This window comes from Punica granatum, chromosome 2 (genome assembly GCF_007655135.1).
Source record: "Punica granatum isolate Tunisia-2019 chromosome 2, ASM765513v2, whole genome shotgun sequence".
In the NCBI taxonomy this organism is placed as follows: domain Eukaryota; kingdom Viridiplantae; phylum Streptophyta; class Magnoliopsida; order Myrtales; family Lythraceae; genus Punica; species Punica granatum.
Window position 1 is genome coordinate 25,352,739 of NC_045128.1, and position 19,695 is coordinate 25,372,433.

At 42.5% G+C, this 19,695-nt stretch overlaps 2 protein-coding genes across 4 annotated transcripts; one reads left to right on the top strand and one right to left on the bottom strand.

The window, feature by feature from the left end:
* The first annotated feature begins 12,288 nt into the window (after window positions 1-12,288).
* LOC116197318 lies at window positions 12,289-14,817 on the top strand. Of its 3 annotated transcripts, none has more exons than XM_031527415.1 (3): window positions 12,289-12,472; window positions 13,257-13,645; window positions 13,732-14,817. In XM_031527415.1, the coding sequence occupies exons 2-3, from the start codon at window positions 13,259-13,261 to the stop codon at window positions 14,434-14,436; spliced, it is 1,092 nt and encodes a 363-aa protein (XP_031383275.1). In that variant the 5' UTR covers window positions 12,289-12,472; window positions 13,257-13,258; the 3' UTR covers window positions 14,437-14,817. The 3 variants fall into 3 exon arrangements, with proteins under 3 accessions (XP_031383275.1, XP_031383274.1, XP_031383273.1); XM_031527414.1 differs by lacking the exon at window positions 12,289-12,472 and adding an exon at window positions 12,635-12,653; XM_031527413.1 differs by lacking the exon at window positions 12,289-12,472 and adding an exon at window positions 12,813-12,949.
* A 137-nt stretch (window positions 14,818-14,954) lies between these two features.
* Window positions 14,955-17,245, bottom strand: LOC116197319. Its single transcript, XM_031527416.1, has 3 exons — window positions 17,090-17,245; window positions 15,786-16,130; window positions 14,955-15,226 (listed from the first exon to the last, which is right to left on the bottom strand). The coding sequence occupies exons 2-3, from the start codon at window positions 16,084-16,086 to the stop codon at window positions 15,171-15,173; spliced, it is 357 nt and encodes a 118-aa protein (XP_031383276.1). The 5' UTR covers window positions 16,087-16,130; window positions 17,090-17,245; the 3' UTR covers window positions 14,955-15,170.
* Window positions 17,246-19,695: the final 2,450 nt, after the last annotated feature.

The following is a 19,695-nucleotide window of genomic DNA, read 5'->3' on the forward strand; positions in this document are numbered from 1 at the left end:
GCGCCAAGTCAGGGAAACTGCTAGGTTTCGTGGTTAGCGAACGAGGCATCGAGGTCGATCCCGACAAAGTAAAGGCAATCCGAGAGTTACCTCCACCATCGACAGTCCGTGAAGTACGAGGCTTCCTAGGACGGCTGAACTACATTGCGCGTTTCATTGCAAACCTGACAGACAAATGTCAACCACTCTTCCGCTTGCTTCGCAAAAATGCAACGATTAAGTGGGACGAAGAATGTCAGAAAGCCTTCGACACTATCAAGGCATACTTGGTTCAACCCCCGATATTGGTCCCGCCTACTCCAGATCGCCCTCTTATTCTCTATTTGACAGTGCGCCGACAATCCCTAGGATGCATGTTAGGGCAGGAAGACGAGTCCACGCGCGCAGAACATGCCATTTACTATTTAAGCAAGAAGTTCACCGAAGGGGAGTCCAATTACCCAGAAATTGAGAAGATGTGCTGTGCGCTGGTGTGGGTCATGCAGAGGCTCCAGCAGTACACTCTCTATCATACTATCCGCTTATTGTCAAAAGCGAATCCCCTGAAGTACTTGCTCTATTGTCCATCTTCCATGAAGAACATTTCAAAGTAGCGATGTCAGCTGACGGAATACGACATTGAATATGTGCCCCGCACGTCGATCAAGGGACAGGCAATTGCGGATCACTTAGCGGAGTTCCCAATCGAAGACGATACGCCGATCAACTCTGACTTCCCAGAGAACAAATTCGCATAGAAGATGTATTTCGACGGCGCAGTAAATTCCACTGGGTCCGGCATTGGCGCAGTGCTGATATCCCCCGACGGACGCTACTATCCGGTCGCAGCAAAGGTTGATTTCCCCTGCACTAATAACGTGGCCGAATACGAAGCATGCATCCTCGGCCTGCAGGCGGCGATCGACTTCAAGGTGAAGGAACTAGAAGTGTTTGGTGATTCCATGCTTACAATTTTCCAGACGTTGGGGCAATGGAAGACGAAGGACGCGAAGTTAGTGCCATATCACGAGTATCTCGAGGAGTTAGTGGAGAACTTCGAGAAAATCTCATTCACATACATACCGCGCATCAAGAACCAATTCGCAGATGCACTTGCGACGCTCGCATCCATGGTGAGCATCACGAAAGAGAATCTCATTGAGCCACTCGAAATTGAGATTGCCAAGGGCCCTGCTCACTGCGACACAATTGAGGCAACTGACGAACAGCCGTAGTATGAAGACATCAAACATTTTCTGCAAACCGGCCAATACCCGACATTCGCCAACTAGCGTGACAGAAAAACACTTCGGCGACTCGCAGCACATTACTTCCTGAGTGGAGAGGTCCTTTATCGCCGTTCCTTCGATGCCACACTACTTCGGTGTGTCGATGAAATTGAGGCACAACGCCTTATGGAAGAGGTACATGAGGGAAGTTGCGGACCCCACATGAGCGGGCTCATGCTCGCTAAGAAACTTATGCATTTGGGTTACTTCTGGTCCACCATGGAGGCCGACTGCGCCAAACATGTCAGACACTGCCACTTGTGCCAAGTCTACGCCGACCAGATCAAAGCACCCCCCAATGAGCTACATCCGATGGCGGCCCGGTGGCCCTTTTCAATGTGGGGCATAGATGTGATCGGCCCCATCAATCCCAAAGCATCCAACGGACACCTTTTCATTTTGGTGGCAATCGACTACTTCACCAAGTGGATCGAGGCCATACCGCTCGCTTCGGTCACTGCAAAGGCCGTGGGACGCTTCCTCAAGTGCAACATCATCGCCCGATACGGAGTCCCCGCGACAATCATCACTAATAACGCTAAGAACTTGAACAACAAGATCATCGATGAGCTCTGCGAGCAATTCAAAGTGCAGCATCATAACTCCACACCGTACCGTCCCCAAATGAACGGTGCGGTGGAAGCTGCGAACAAGAACATCAAGAAGATCATCGAAAAAATGACGGTGACCTATAAGGATTGGCACGGGATGCTCCCTTTTGCTCTCTTAGCATACCGAACATCTATCCGCACTTCAACTGGGGTAACTCCGTATTCTTTGGTCTACGGCATGGAAGCCGTCCTCCCAATCGAGGTGGAGATTCCTTCCATGAGGGTCCTTGCTGAGTCTGAGCTCGAAGAAGCAGAATGGGCGAAGCAGCGCTACGAACAGCTCAATCTCATCGACGAGAAGCGGCTAACAGCGTTATGCCACGGCCAATGCTACCAACAAAGAATGGCTCGAGCGTTCAATGCAAGAGTCCACCACCGCGAGTTCAACCCTGGTGACCTTGTCCTGCGAAAGGTTCTTCACATTACACCTGACTCTCGGGGCAAGTTCGCCTACAAGTACGACGGACCCTTCGTCGTCAGGGAAACCTTCTCTGGAGGAGCAATTATCCTAAGTGACATGGATGGGACCGAAAACGCACTCTCAGTCAACGCTGACGCCCTCAAGAAGTACTATCCCTGATAGCCTTCTTCGTCATTCTGCAGCCTCTTTATGTACCCGCAGGCTGCAAGCCTCATTTCCGACCTTTGTCTTCTTCTGTATTCTTCAGACCCCATGCTCATACCGCCTCAGCGCATCCTGTCATCAGCACTTGTACTCTTTCCATCTAAGATCACCTTTGAGAGAAAAGAATAAATTTCCCGTTAGGTCGAAAACCTCCTCGAGGCGACCTAGGCAAAAGTTAGGGAACGAGGGGCACCGCTTAAAATCCCGCAAAGGGGAGCCGTGGCAAAAGGAGAGCATAAATCATATCCTTGCTAGGCTGAAAACCCGCAAAGGGCGGTCTAAGCAAAAGTTAGAGGAATCGAGAGATGCAATCGGACTCTATTTTGGGCGGTCGTAGTAAAAGGAGAGCAATCATGAGAGAAAAGTCGAAATAAAATACCCCGCCAGGTCGTCACGCGTTTTGCGGCCCGGGCAAAAATTAGGGGCAATTGTCGGTTCGACCACGAAAGAACAGCAGCACCCCACGTGAAGCTACAACTAGTAGTGGTTCGACAGTTCTCAAAGCAAGCAAACTCTCCTCGACTTTCAAGGCTCGAGACGCGTCTCGAAATGGGGTCGAATTGTCGTATCCTTGATTTGGAGGATCCTAAAGATCCTTCCCTTTACCTTTATTCAAAGCTCTATGGGCCATGCCCTCATTTTGCGAAAAGCCTTTCTTTTGGTCAAACATGAGTTGGGGACACCGCCACCCCTCAAATGGTCACCAAGTTCAGATCTCCGAAGCATCATTACATAGATTTCCTTTGCACATCGTAATTCCAGCAGTTTCACGCGACTGACAACGACCGTTAGCTGGCACCCTCCTATGCAGGTACGGGCATGTGGATCCTAAGAGGCGTCTCTCCCTGACGGACTCATGTCTGCATTATGCGACAAGATCGTAATCTCAAACCCGAGCGAAGAGCCCTCAAGGAGGCACCTCGCACCATCATCTGACAAATCCGTTGGCATTATCGGACCCAAGTCAACTCTCTCGCGTTCTCGGGCCATCCTCGATGACCGAACCCACTTTTACTGCCTTGGGTTTGGACACCCACCTTTTATTACTTTGGGTTTAGACACCCACCTTTTATTGCTTTGGGTTTGGACACCCACCTTCTACTGCTTTGGGTTTGGACACCCACCATTTATTGCTTTGGGTTTGGACACCCACCTTTTACTGCTTTGGGTTTGGACACCCACCATTTACTGCTTTGGGTTGGACACCCACATTTTACTGCTTTGGGTTTGGACACCCACCTTTTACTGCTTTGGGTCCCACCTTTTACTGTTTTGGGTTTGGACACCCACATTTACTGCTTTGGGTTTGGACACCCACCATTTACTGCTTTGGGTTTGGACACCCACCTTTTACTGCTTTGGGTTTGGACACCCACATTTACTGCTTTGGGTTTGGACACCCACCTTTTACTGCTTTGGGTTTGGACACCCACATTTATTGTTTTGGGTTTGGACACCCACTTTTTTTATTTTCTTTGGGCCCGTAAACCCATCTTTACTGCTTTCAAGGCCATAAGCCCATTTTTATTGCTTTCGGATCCATAAGTCACATTTTCACTGTTTTCAGGTACATATGTTTATCCAACTCCCTCTCATAAATCCAAAACCTGAGAGAACAAGTGGCTATGGGGAAAGACGCCGGAACGGTCGCCGAGATCATACGGGGTGCTTCTCATGGTCTTTGGCTGCATTCTCTATCCGAGCACGCAACCAAAGAGGGGCAAGCTGTCAGCACCCCATTTCGATCCACCGGCTCCAAAGTGACAAAATCGTCACCCCGTATGAGGGAAGTATTTCTAGCAAATTGCTCGAGCATTCATGGCCTTTGAAAAAGTGACATTTTTCTAATTTAACATCAATTTTATAAAAATATTTTACGGGATGTCTTTGAATTTCACGCGTGTCGATGTCAATTTTCAAAATCCGAGAAGAAAACTCAAGGCCAGAAAAATATTTTATTGCATAATATTAATCCGTAAATTTTTCTGAATACAATGCCGGTCCCGAATCATTTTTGGACATCCAATTGCAAAGACGAGATTTTGATCTCTACGCACGTTAAATTTGAATTATCTTAAAAAAAAAGGGTCAAGTCGGTCAGAACCGGTCAGAGCCGGTCTGACCGACAGGACGAATGGGCAGGGTCGGTCAGAGCTGGTCTGATCGACCGTTACCAAAAAAAAAAATGTCAAACTGACAGTTTGATTTTCCTGCCATCTTTCTTCCCGTCCGTTCCTTCCCTGCCATCCCTTCTTCCCTTCTCCTTTTCTTTCCTTCTTCTTTTCTTTCCTTTCTTCCTTCCTCGCGGTTCCTTTCTTCCCCGAAACAAGAAAACCCTAGCTGCTCTCCTCTTCTTCTTTCCATTTTTTTGTTAGCTGAAAGGGAAAGAAATAAGAAAAAGAAAACTGAAACTAAAAAGGAAGAAACAAGGAGAAAAATAGAAAGAAAGAAAACCTTAGCCGGATTTCTCTCTCGAAAAAAATCAAAAAAAGAAACGGCAGCTCTCCGATAGGAGGCTCCTACGTCCTCAGCGGATGATCTGGGGACCGAGGACTGAGGCATAAAAAGAAAAGAGGAGGAAAAAATCTCTCTCTCTCTCTCTCTCTCTCTCTCTCTCTCTCTCGGGTGGTTGAAAAAAAAACCGAGCTTAGCCCACGCTCTCCCTCACGACGTTCTCCCTCAGCTGGTGCTGGTCCCTCAGCTCGAGTTTCTCGGCCTCCAACTCTAGCGGTGCCCCCAGCTCGGACGCCGCGGTGCTTGTCTTCCTCCGTTCGAATCCGGACCGAATCCCGGACCCAATTCCTCCACAGACCACCGGAACCCCTCGAAGTCGGAAATCGCTGTGACCAGTCACCACCGCCCCGAACCGTGTCCTCTCTCGTCGATTCCTGGCGTCCGTTCTAACCGGGTCGAGTTCTGTTTTTTTTTACGCACAGGGAACGCCCGTGAACGCCAGCAGCCCAACTCGTGGTAGCCCGGCCCAGTCGCAGCAAACCCCAGTCCAGCAGTCAGCCCGGCCCAGCAACGGCCTGATTCGGCCCAGCCCGGATTCCAGCGGCAGCCCGCCAGTGTCGCCCCCTGTCGGCCCAGTCCAGCCCTTCGGCCCAGTTCGGCCCATTCTCCCAACAGCCCAACAGATCCGGCGAATTTTTTTTTATTTACAGATCTGCCCCTATTCTTCTCAAACAAGGTAAATCCTCGACGTAGTGGTATGTTTAGGGCTCCATTTTCTAATATTAATGTTTGCTTGGATGAATATGATATGAAATGAGCGTTATTGGGTAACGTGGGTGATCGGATTTTTTTTTCGAACTCGATTTTACAAATTCTCTATTTGTCACATTTCAGTCCAGACGATGCATTTTTATTTTCTCAAATCTGTCCCGAATTTTAAAATTATTTTCAACCAAGTCCTAGCCATTTTTATTATTTTCCAATCAGTCTTGGAATTTTTCAAAATTTTTCAACCATCCCAAGGAACTTTTCAAATTGTTTCAGTTTAGTCCCAGGGCTATTTTCCGACTTTTCAGATCTGCCCCGAATTTTAAAATTCTTTACAGTCAAGTTCCAGTCATTTTATCAATTTCCAATCAGTCCCTGAATTTTCAAAATTTCTAAACCTATTCAGGGAATTTTTTCATGATATTTCAGTTTAGTCCCTGGAGCATTTTTCGCTTTCCAGATCAGCCCAAACTTTCAAATTCGTTTCAAAAAAATCCTGGGACATTTTCAGTAATTTTTACATAGTCCTAAAATTTTCCAGAATTTTCAAATCAGTCCCCTGAATTTTTCCGAATTTTCAAATCAGTCCTTGTTGTTCTTTTAAAATTATTCAATTCAGTCCCTGGACATTTTCTAAAGATACCTAATCCTTTCCTACTTGGATTCCCGACGCGTGTGCCCCGCTCAAATATTTTTGTTTAGTAATTATATGTATATAACATGACAATGTGTGTTTTTTTATGTTTTCTCGCTTCCATGAGTCGGTGCCGTTTTATCGATTCCATTAAATATTATGTTTGCGTATGTTTGTATGTGCTTATCGTGATCATGGCGGCACCGATTATGTAGAATATGTATGTTTATCGTGTTTGACGTGATAATGTGCTATTAATCCGTGTTTAAACGCTTTATTTTTTTATTTCATTTTAATCGAAACTTCAGATGAATCGGTTTAATCATGCAAACTCGACGTGAAATCAAAATTTTAAATTTCAAGACGGTTGGAAATTAGAGTTTATCGGGCGGTCAATTAATGGATATTTCCGACGACTCGAAATCCGTAGATTAAAGCATTCGGCAATTTTTTTTTAATTAACCTAAAATTCTACACACGGGATAATTAGGACGTTAAATTTGACTAAATTAAATCACTTGACTTCTTTAAATAAATTGTATGAACCAATTAACAATTTGTAATCACGTCGACAGTTCAAGAACTGTTAGCCATGTCCTTTTCAAATTCACAATTTCAAAAGCACCGAGATACGTGCAACGTAATCTTGATTTTCATACACACACATATTTACCGATTCAAGGGCATGACTACCGGTTCTTGTCCTGTCGTAATCTTAGCGTAGGTTTGTGCATAGAATTTGTCAAAACATGGGAAAACAAATTAATCACAAATTCGGTTTAATCAAACATGGGCAAATAGTCAAGTAGAGGGTTAGGTTTTGGGTTTTAGGTGAAAATACTCTTAATATGTAAAAGCCATATTGTCACGATACAAAATAATTTAAAAATAACCCACACATTCGAGACTTGACTACAAATATCATGTCTGTCGGGTCCGTTAAAATAATGCCGAATGCTACATACCCTATCCATCATCCCTTTGTTTGTTTTAAGATAGGATTTGTATGCTAATATATCCCGGTTAATAATCAGTTAATTCACGTAAATTCGGCGATAACAAGAAGCCCCCTTTGTTTGTTTATTTGAGCTTGCCTGTTACATTTTTGCACTTGTTTGTTATGCGGATGGAGCCCGATCCTTTAGGACTCGATTCACACTGGGTCCAACACCCATAACCGTCGATCACGGGGTCCAATGCCCCCATACACCGAGTGCGCATTTAATTTAATTTTTGGTCTTTCCCAAAACCATACGGTGAGCATGAGTGAAATAATGGCCGAATGCGAACCGACCGAGATTTAGTCATTGTAGTTTGTCTTTTATTTATTTGAGAGAATAATGTAAGGGTTTATGATGTATATTTATTCATGTAATAATCCCGGTCGGAGAGTGGACGATTCAAGTGTCTTTTCGAATTTACGATGTCAAAACGTGCGAGTCGAGTGCAATAATAAATCATGCGGTAAATAAATAAAATGGCAAGCCTAGCAAGTTAGAGTACCGAAAGGGCGTGTGGGATATAGGCCCACACGTAATAGAACCTCCGAATTCGGAATTTCCGGTTCCGTACAAGACCATTGCCTTAGCATACTAGGTGTATCCATACCCCTAGACCCGGGCGACTCACCGGCTCTCGACCTTCGGGTCGTAAACAGGTAGTGGCGACTCCTTCTCACGTGCGTCCGTCGCGCGTCCCCGGGAAGGTGGACACTCCTAAGCCGCGTTGCATTTAGGCGCGCGCATGCATGCCCCGACGAGACGAAATTCAGGTGCGCACAACATATATATATATATATATATATAAGCATACATTCACACTAACACACTGCCATATATATACACATATATATAGGCTTGGGGAAAGGGGCAATTTGCTTGTCCCACCGATGTGGGATTAACCCAAAATGGATTTCCACAAGACATGTGTATGTATAAATGTCATTAAACCATTGGCCCATGTGTGTTCACATGGATCGTGTATCAATTGGGTCCATTTAATCTAATAAATTGAGTCTAATTAATCGACAAATTTAATCTCATTAAATATCCGATTAATCGGTCGCACCATAAATCATCTAATCTCTATTAGACGATTTTATTATTTCAAAATATCTCGTTAATTTAGTCATAGTGTGTGACCCTGTAGGTTCCCAATTACGTTGAGTAATATCGAAATCTCTATTTCAATATTACAAACAGTGAGTGGCATCTAGCAATGCATCACTATTACTCAAGTAATCGAAAAGTCAATTTTTCGACGAACCTTGTGACCTACGCTACTGTGTAATATAATCAATTTGTCATCTATATCTCTATTGAGCCCAAGGCATAGTCGATGACATCCTTGTATGGCTCAATATATCTTTTTCTTGGTTTACCGGGTAAGTCTATCAAAACAAATGAGTTCGATATCGCTATATCGACTCATTTGGGTATGCATACACTTTTAGACTTAACCACCAAGTGGCCGTGAGATATCGCTCCCGTTTCGTAAGAGGGACAAATCCTATCTTGGTTACTCACATTCTTCTCCATGCTTTGTGATATACCCAATAACTGTCTTTATAACCAGCCTGTTACGGTAGCGTTTGACAGTATCAAAGTATATGACATTACATGTAGGAATCCATGGTGACCTCAAGTCAAAGGACCATTACACTATAGTCACTTTGATATATGCTAATGACAGTCACGTAACAACCCATGTAGCAATCTCATGGCGGGTTAGTCCAATACACATTACTCTTAATGTATACATGTGGTGTGACTTGATATCTCCATATCCATGACCTGTGAGACTTGGTCATCAATCAACACCCACACTAGTCTAACCGTATTATCATTGTCCTAATTAACGATAATAATTTGACTAGGGACATTTAGGAATAATGTTTGGTAATTATAGGATCTCACAATGAACTCACACTTGATGCCTATTGAACCTACTATTCCAAGGATATTATTGTGTAAAATCATATTTTAGCACAATCTACACAATAACATAAATGCCTCGTAATATAATAAAATACATGTCATATTACAGAACTGATGATAGATTGCCTCTGGGGCATATACCAATTCCTAACATTTAAGGGCAGTTTGGTTCGAGTATTGTTAGATTAACGGGAATTTAAGATTGCATGGAAATTTTAACCATGAAATCATTTTTTCAGAAATATTGGAAGAAATGTGAAATTGTTGTGTTTGGTAAGTGTCATGAATTATTGAGAAAGTGCTAATACAATATTTAACTTATTTATGTGAGTTAATACGTGGGACTCGTGACAATATTCTAAGAATTCCAAGTGTCTCAAAGGGAAAAACTTTCCACCTATGGTTGAAAATTTTTAATCACGGAGCACTTATTCGGGTTAAAACTTTCCGCCCAAACTCGTGAAAATGGGTGGGCAAGTCAGGATTTTCCTGAGAAAGTTTGAACTTTCCAACGATCCAAACAGCCCCTTGGAAACTTTTAGACTTTGTTTCGATCAAAGGAAATGGATAGAAAGACATGGGATGGGACTGCTCTTTTCACTATGTTGCAAGCGTAAGTGTAAACAAGTTCGAGATCGATGAGTATCCTTCGATTGAGCTAAGGTAAGGTTTTTAGTTTCTCGATTTGAGTGGCTAGATGTTTGGCAGCATTGATATAACTCTCCATGTGTGAACCACTAGGCCCGTGCGAGTCCGAGTACCCCTTTTTTTTCTTCACAATGCCCGGACCCTATCCTGTAAGTGATAAATTCCAAGATTTTGGAACCAAACCCTACCATGTTGAGTCAAGGAACCAGAACTTATATTATACCACAGGTTCCGGGTCACCTATTGGAACCTGTAAACAAAACAACATAGAGAAGACCACACAACACCACATAACACCACAGAGGCATAACCACAGCACTCGACAACTCACACAACAGATAAATAACACACTACAGACCTCACAAGAAAATGCATGCAGTCGAATTGAACCTCAAAGAGAAGCAACAGAGGGCACTAACCACACCACACCACAGACCATAACACCAGCCTCGAATCGAACCTCAAAGCGAAGCTGCTGCCGGCGCCACACCTGAGGAAAAGAAGAGCAGTCATTCAAAGCTCAAAATCCAGTGAATAAGCAAGAGGAGAAGCAGCAGTTGACGTCGTTGATTGGAAATTTGGAACGGAGAGGGACGGGAGAAGGAGAAGGGGAGGGGAGTCGTACCGTACTCGTCATCTTCGGAAGGAGAACAATGGAGTTGAGTTAAGGATAGTCCTAGGGGAGTCATGTAGCTCATGCTTGTCGGAAGAAGAACGATGGAGTCGAGAAAGGGGGAAGAATGGAGAAGACTGAAGAGACGGAGAGAAGAATGATAGGATAGGGTTAGGTTTCACATTTTTTATTTTAAATTAGTGACTATATTATTCGGGTCCCGGTATTGGTTCCTATTTCGATTCTAGGTACCCTATATGCAATAACCGGAATCGGAACCGATTTTCACCGGTTTCTTATTTCAATACCCGGATCTTATCTTATTTTCAATAAGAACTACCTGGATTCTACCATAACGAGTAGGTTTTGATCGGTTCCGGGTATACCCAGTATTTGTGAACACCCCTATAAACCATCTTTATGGAAGTCACGCCACTTTTGCTCTAGGAATTTTTCTTAAGCAGCAATTTGGGAGATGTACTGGGTCTCAAGGCTGACCCATGCTTCATTCGAAGTCGAGGCAGAAAGGATGTTGTAGCCGATGTCTTCAGTAACTGCAAGCATGAGGCAGGTGAAGGCAAACTTGTCCCTTGATACCCACTCTAATACTCTAGATTCGGATTAGAGGTGCCATCTACACCAGTGATAGTTTTACTTGGTACAGGAACACGGCCCTCAACATAGTCGAGGAGACCGTATATGTCAAGTAGCGAACTCTTGATGCCTCTCCAGAACGGATAATATGTCCATTGAGCTTTACTGGGACTGTGGACAGGGAGGAAGGAAGCTTATCAAAGGCTGCAGAATTGGCCATTGAAGGAGGAAAGTTATTCAAAGGTGAATATAGAAGAAAGCGAAAGCTGACCAGAAGTTGTTCGAGACCGGCGAAGGTAGGATGATGGGCTGAACAAAATCGGAATAGAGGTTACGGGAGTTGCTCGATTTTGGGCTCTAACACCATAAAGATAAAATGTATGAATGGTTGAATTCCTCACTTACAGTGTGAGGTGATTTGCATTAGAATACATAATCGTGTACAAGATTCTATCTATGGAAACTATCTATACATAATTAAAATACATGATTTGTACAAAGTAAACATAATGACGATTAACTAGAATCCTTGACTACTCTATTAATAACTTTTCGATTCCAACTAAATTAGTCGAGACCCATTGAACTTTTGGATACAAGTATACATACCCAAAAAAATATAAATCTAAATAAAAGGATACAACCAATTTCATATACGAGAATCAAATATGAGGTGAAACATTGATTCTTAGGTGATGGCATATGCTCTATGCCCCCTCCCATTCTCAACCGAAGTAGTTAGTGATTAATTTGAACTTATTAAGCATGGAATTAAGTAAGCTGATTTATTTTTTTGGGGAAAACTTTTGCATTTCCGATCATATATTGGAAATGGAAAAGGGAAATGTGTAAAGACTCAAAAGGAAAAAGTCTTACATGTAAGAGACATCACTTAACAATATCCCTAACCAATGAAGGTTTTATTATTTTCTTTTGGTTTATAGAAATATCACAAAAAAGAAAAAGCTATTAGACTATTATTGATAAAAATAAAGTTTTTTCCTCGTATATGATAACACAATATATGTCCGTTACCCACAATACGTCGACACTGCTTTCCATTTACGAAGCAAAATTTGGACTTGAAAAGAAATTTAAATGCTACTTAATTAATCTTGCAAAAGACAAAACTGTTCACCTCCCCTCCCCACTCTTTCCGTACTTCCCGCCCGTCACCATCACTGACACTGGCCAGTCCACCGCTGGGACCTTGGGAGTGGAATGGACTGAACAAGGCGCAGAATCGAGAGTTGAAAGAACAAAAAGGGGAAAACTTTCAAGGCATTCTAGCCCAGGAGGAGAAAGCAGGCCTCTTTGCTAGGTGCGTATGTCATCAGCTTAAGCAGAGACCCTCTTCCATTTTCCTCTGATTTTCTTGCATTTTCGTGATGATCGCCTTGCTTGCTTCTATAATCCTTCTGTGTGAAATGTCGGAAGTTTTTCGACTGAAACATGGCATGGAGCAATCTAGGAACTGGGTCTGAGGATGAACAGTCAAATGGGTAAAGGGAGACCCCTTTTGTCTCCCCCCCCCCCCCCCCCCCCCCTTGGATTAAATTATTTTCGTTCTTGTATTGAAAAGGAGGACAGGAAGCTGATGTTGATCAAATTTAACTACTTCCTGTAGTCAAGTAAAATTTGCAACAGTGATAATAAGTGAGTTTGAGTTCATGGGGTGTGATCTTTTTTACCTGTTGTTGTTGCTATTGCTTGGGCCGTATCAGTTACGGTAGTTTGGTCGATATGGCCTGCGCCTGTCGCTGCCACCGGCGGCAGTGGAGGGCCGGTGACATATGGGGTAGGGTGTTATGCAATCTATTTCTGACCCTGCATTGTCTCAAATTTGAAAGCCCTAATGAATCATTCTTTTCGGATTTGGCTTTCTTTTCAATCGCTTTGACTAAATTGACGGTAAGTTTTAGAAATCGGTTTCCTAGAAATTAGGATGGAGTTTGTTCTGATGTGTACCTCAAATGCAAAGTTAAAAGTTTCATTATCGATCTCGTTTAGATGGTGGCATCAGCCTAATCTATGCTCTGTTTGTAGCTTTACTTTCTGGTAAGAAGTCCATGGCTTGATCTAAGGTCTTTGTTGTGCTTTTGTAGACATGCCGGTTGATCCTGCTGATCTGCTTGCTGCGTGTAAGAAGAAAGGCAGGACTTCAGAGCGGAGCTCTGAGAGTTTGGATCAACTCCTCCATATGGTCCGAAAGAAGAAGAGGTCTCGGCGTTTGAGCTCTTTGTTTGATAAGGAGAGCCCTCTCCGTGAAGACGGGAACGAGGATGAAGTCCCTTCGAAGGGTTCTGAGGATGTAGAGGCCCCAACTCCAATGGAATCCCTACTAGCTGCTATAGATGAACTCAGGTCTCAATCCCCTCTACCGGCTACAATGGGCGGGGACAATCTGCTGACCCGTCAGCCTTCTGAAATGGGAGAAACCAGTCAGTTACCAAGAGATGAGTTGGAAGATCGTTTTCAGAGAGATCTCAATCACGTGAGTTCTGCTAGCTCCCTTTAGGATCTCTCTAATGGAAAGATTTACTTTTGAGTTTTCAAACTCTTTCCTAATCTGTGTTGTAGGATCGGGCCTATTATCAGCAGATGGACCAGTTGCTTGGTAAAATCTTGGAAGCTCAGGCTGCTGCCAAAGAAGAGATGAGACTGTCGGAAGAGAACATGAGGGCCTCAATGGAGAGAAGGGAGGAGCTGGAGATGGTTGTAAGGGCCCAGGGGAGTAAGATTGCCGAGCTTTTTGCCTCATTGAACAAGAAGGATGCGGAATTAGCTGAGGTTTGTATTGCCTCTTGGGCATTTAAGGAGCGCATTTGGGAGCTCGAGGTAGATCTCAAAGCCAAGGATAAGAGACTGGAACGGGCTTCTGCTGAGGTGAGAAGGGAGGAGTTGGAGATGGTTGTACGAGCCCAGAGGACTAAGATTGCCGAGCTTTTCGCCTCATTGAACAGGAAGGATGCAGAATTAGCCGAGGATTGTATTGCCTCTTGGGTATCTAAGGAGCGCATCTGGGAGCTCGAGGTAGATCTCAAAGCCAAGGACTACAGGCTGGAACGGGCTTCTGCTGAGGTGAAGAAGCTCAGAGGAGACCTGGCTCGAGCGAAGAAGGAAGCTTCCAAGGAGAAGCTCCACGATCTTGCTGCTGAGTCTGCCAAGGAAGCCTTCTCGGCTTGTGTGGATCAGATCAAGGATCGGTACCCTGAGCTGGACCTGAGCTTCTGTGACCTTGAGGCTGCCTTGGAAGCTCGGGCAGCAGGGAAAAGGGTAAGTTAATGGAAGCAGCTCCAGGGGAATTTCTAACCCAGAACAGTTCCTTCTAGGCTCCAACGATCAACGTGCAACTGATTGATTATATCCTTAAGGCCGGGTTTGGGTTAGATCTTCCCCAGCAAGCTCGCGACTGTGGTTCCGTATGTCTAGGTTGCAACATTTTGCCCATGTAATGGGAACTATTACTAACATATAGCCAACCCTTTTAGGTCTCGTAGCATTTTACTATATAGTACACTGCTGCTCATTTTGTGGTTGCTGAAATCATATCAGGTGCATTAGTAAAGATCTTCAGTAAGCGGTCGCAGTCGACATGTAATTACTAGCTTTGAACTATGATGACTTGGCATTTTGGGAGAGCAAATGTCCATGGACAATCAATCATACTTTTGTCAAAGCTTTGTTAATATAAATCAATTATCCTTCATTAAGAAGTTGACCATCCTCTCCTTATAATTGAGAGCCTAGGAAGTGTCTGTGGGACCATGTCTTTTCTAACCTCAAAGAGCTTCTCGATTCCATGTACACAAAATTTCATCAAGTGTCAATATATCTTGATCATTTGACAGAACAATCGTGCCTGTTAACATAAGATGGCAGAAAATTGGTCCGACCGATAAAAATTGCAGGAACTGCTCAAGCTCGGAAGCTACATTTTTTTATGCATGTCAGATATTGGATAGTCATGGTGCAATTAAGCCCTGAACCAATTGCTTAATGCTTCCACCTATGAAACTTCACACAACGAATTTGGAGGGTGCTGCTTCTGCTGCTTTGTCCTTCGTAGAATCATCTGGAAAGAAAATCCAATATCAACATCAACAGGAGAATGCCACATGTCAACAGGAACTGATATAAGAACATTGCTCACTTTTTAAGTTTGAGGGCTATAAAAGAAATGAAATTGCAGCGAAAAACCCAAGCAAGAGATAACATGAGCCTGGTAAAATGATCTACTCAATAATATTAAAACCAACGAATCCTATCTTCTCACTTGCACATGTCCTTGTTTAATTTTCAGCAGCATACACCTTTCTTAATTAAATAATCATCTCAAAGGAATAAAGAGACCATCTCAAAAAAAAGTAAAAACCAATGTTTACGTTTCACGAAATTATAGCCCATGCACTGTTAGTATGTGTATGGCAACCCTATCATTCAAGTAATGCAGTTGGTCTTCTATCCAAGAAAATTCAGGATAGACTCATCGAACCAAACTTGAGCAGAGTCTAGTCTTTTTTTGCAGCAAATTATTATTATTGTCATTATCTATCGGCTTGCCACCTCAAACCATCATTTATAAAACCCATTTTTCTCAAACTAAACACATATAAGATACAGCGAGAGGATACCTGTTCGAGGGGCAGGGGCCTCCCCATAGATAACCTGGAGTCTAGACAGAGGGACGAGGGCAGACTCAGCAGAGGAGGCCTCGGCGAAAAGCTGCTGCTTCCAGTCCCACGTGGCCTTCTTCATCGCATTGTTGGACTTGATGAGTGAGTTCTTTTCCTCTTCCAAGGCTTTAATGTCCTTCTGCTGTTTCATTGATCGATAACACAGGGCCAAGAAAGAACCAACGAGGCAGACATCGATAACCGTGTTGTTGTTGGTCGCTTTCATGAGTGCTCCTACCAATCTGTTTGCGGACTCCATTCTTGGTTGAGGAGCTCGTCGCCTGATCCTTAAATATTTTGTAGCTATCGAAAGATGAGCAGAGTGTTAGTTCCAAAATTGTCTTTGTAAGACCGATTGAGAGGTCAAACTGTGAGAGCACCAACGAACATAAACTGCAAAAACAGGCGATTGACAATATGATTGAAAGAGTAGATTTAGCAACCATCAAAACTTTTAACGGGAAACCTTTATTATTAATACTCCATTATGTCTTATCAGATTATTATGTAAACAACAAGGAACCGCAATCCATTAAATCTAGCATAATACAGAGAAGCTACCGAGAATAACTTGTACAGAATCAGGCTCGACATTTGGACATTCAATAATTTACTATCTGAACAAACATTATCTCCAGAAAGGAAGGAATGTCATGTAGACATGGACGCCTGCATAAGCAAGAACAGATCACCGAGCAATCACAAGTAGAGTGTCAGGAACGGTATTAGATTCTAATATTCAAGGTAGAAATGCATCTGGTATCGAATTCCTCAAACTAGCCGACCCCTTTCAATCTTCCGAAGACAAAAGGTATACACTAGATTGGGCACACAATCCTATCTATAGGAGGGAATACAAGTCCACAAGAAAACCCCACAAGATTGAGCATTTCACTTTCAACTTAGTGTTTTTTTTCTTTTGAAATACCGAATGGAACAGCACAAGCATTTCATCTTCTGTGCTTCATGGAATCTGTCAGTGACTCCCTTCATTCTACGCAGACCCGACTGCTCAATTAATTACTCCATTCGAGTCCAACACTGACAGAAATTGACTGTAGTTTGATTTTGATGTCTCGAGATACTCAAGCCGTCAACTTGATTGAGTTCGGATCCTCAAGAGATCATTCGGTTTCCTCTATTCAGCACAAGCACAGTTCCTCGATTACACCATGTTTGAGAGTTTACGAGCTCGACATCGACGAATTTAACTAGTTGATCAAAACCAGAGGAAAGGAGAGGCATCATCATGCAGAGCTAACCTTTATGAGAGCCGTCGTTGATACTGCTCGATTGACTATGCCGAGACTCTCTGTATCGTCTTCCCCAAGTTCGCAGCTCAGGCAATGAAGTGCGGAGAGAGAGCAGAGAGAGAGAGAGAGCGAGAGAGCGAGAGAGATTTTATCTAATTGTGGAAAAGCCCCCATTCGTTTTCATTTACTCATTTTCCCCTTAGGTTTATTTAGTATAACAATAGGTCCTCAAAGTTTCCGAAGACAATCTTACCAAATGAAAATCACCGGAAAGGATTTTTGGGGGAGATTGATTTTGGTCTTCAATCTAAAACTCATTTTTTCTATTTTGGTCAGAAACCTCATTTTGGATTGGATTTAACCCTGGACCTTTTCCAATTTGTTCAGCTTTTGTCTACCACCGTGTTGACGTTCAGAAAATTTTAAATGATCATACCTTATAATGATGTGGCGAGAAATAATAAATAAAATTGCTTCAATTAAAAAGCTTACCACATTAATCAAGTGATTAATACTTATTATTTAGCTTATTACAATTCAATTGGTACATTTTCACGTCACGTGATGAGGTAGGATCGCCAAAAAATTTCTCTTTGACGGGGCATTTAGTGAAATGAAGAGTTAATTCTCCAAAAATAAAATAACTAATTAAAAAAAAAAGAGAGAAGAAGGAAATGAGAAGGGGAGGGGGTTGAGGTGGCCTCTAGGGTCAGCGACTACATCATAGAGGGACATGTTGCTATTAGCAAGGTCCCCTCCCCGCTGAATCAGGAGATCTCAGTTCGAGATCTCCCTACCGAACAAAGATCTTCCAATTCGGTTGGGAGGGCCCTTGCCAGCGATTACGTCTCCAACTCTTGGAGGGGGAGGGGTGGTCCTCGGCCGCTGACGAGGCCTCAATGTTTAATATAAGCACGAACTACTAGAGCAATAAAAAGAATAGAGATAGAAAAGGTACTTTCGGAATTATACATGCGATTATTCCCCCTAGAATTCATCCTTGGACTTCCTCTTCTTTACATACTCCCCATATTTTCGTTCTCAGTTTGAAGCAAAGACAACATGAGCTTTACTTCACTTGGGTGCTTCGTTGGGCTCACACTCAATGTTGTCGAGTCTTCCTCTCCTTTGTTAGCTCAAGCGCATGTCTCAAGTATTACACTCAACATACAATTCTTATCAAATGCACCTTTATATAATCATAGAGTAATCATAAATACCTAAGGAAAAAGAATGAACGAAGAAACTCTACAAATTAAGACTCCAGCTTAACCTTCCATACCCCTTCCCAGGCAACGACGTCAAAAACTCGTTTGACGATTTTGTAACCCCGTAAGTGCACAAGCCGTAACAAGTAATATAAAGTGAGTAAAGTATCGTTCCCACGATGACTTGACCTAGAATTCTATTAGCATTTGAATTATCACAAGCTAATCGAAGTCAAGCTAATTGAAAATCGATTTTTGAAAGATAAAGCAAATAAATAAAAACCAAAATTAAATTGATGAGACAACCTAGAATTACAATTTCTCCCATACTTCACTAATTCGATCTACTCTTTCTTTCCCTAATTCGGTAAAGACATGATCTACTAACCTCAATTTCACAAGTATTTCCTAAGTATCTTCCGAACTGCTTAGGAAAAATATATAACTTAGCCAATCCCCTATATTCATACGGGAATTGCAAATAAGCTAAACTCATTACGTTCCAATTTGAATTGGCTATCCAAGGTGTGTAAGTATATTCCTGTCTTTCAACTCGATTCTTCCAAATTGAACTTAGGCTACTCTATCCCTATTCTAAAGCTAAAATTCGTTTTCCAAGTTCATCTAGATTAACAGATCTTTACAACTGTTGATCAAGCAATTGCAAGTATTAAGCACAAGATAAAATAAATAGATCAAGATCGAAAACTAATTAGGTCAAGAGAAAATAAACAAACTAATTACGTGTGAGTTCAATCATAATCCTAGCATATGAAATTCAGCCCATAAGAATTAGAAGACACATAGACGAATTCAACATAGACATTGAAATCCTAACATCTATATTTTGGTCGGATTTTGCTGAATTGAAGTGCTACAGCCCTCATTTTTTGGGGCTTGGGTCATCCAAATCAGTTATATTCTGCGCACTAAACTTTCTCAGGCCATGTCTTCTTCATCTAGACTCCGATTGATGAATTGTTTGAACCGTTGTGTTCCTAACTCGATAAGCTTTCCATCCATATACAATTTGTACCAAAAAGCTCGAGTTAAACCTGTCCAAAAATACTGAAAATTTAGAAGTTGAAAAAGATCATTCAATTAACTCAAATTCGAATAAAATCTGACCAAAACCAATTAAAACTCCTAAAACCTATCCAAATTCATCTATATGAAAATTAAACTAAAAATATATTAAAACTAACCAAAACTCGATAAAATAGCCTCAATTATACCCATAGAAAGTGCCAAATAACTATATTTTCATAGGGTTAACAAAGGTTCAGAACTAAATTCAGCCCAATGAAAGGTTTAAGACCGGAATTTCTCTCCCTTTTTGAGAGCTTCTCTCTCTAGATTTCCCTTTGTTGGAAGGCTTCTTCTCCTTCTTCTTCTTCCTCTCCTCCT

Coding starts and splice junctions, on each gene's coding strand:
- LOC116197318 (XM_031527413.1), top strand. CDS start 12,895: ATGGCCTGCGCCTGTCGCTGCCACCGGCGGCAGTGGAGGGCCGGTGAC. Junction 12,950..13,256: donor GAGGGCCGGTGACATATGGG/GTAGGGTGTTAT, acceptor GTGCTTTTGTAG/ACATGCCGGTTGATCCTGCT. Junction 13,646..13,731: donor TTCAGAGAGATCTCAATCAC/GTGAGTTCTGCT, acceptor TCTGTGTTGTAG/GATCGGGCCTATTATCAGCA.
- LOC116197319 (XM_031527416.1), bottom strand. CDS start 16,086: ATGGAGTCCGCAAACAGATTGGTAGGAGCACTCATGAAAGCGACCAAC. Junction 15,227..15,785: donor GGCCCCTGCCCCTCGAACAG/GTATCCTCTCGC, acceptor TTTTCTTTCCAG/ATGATTCTACGAAGGACAAA.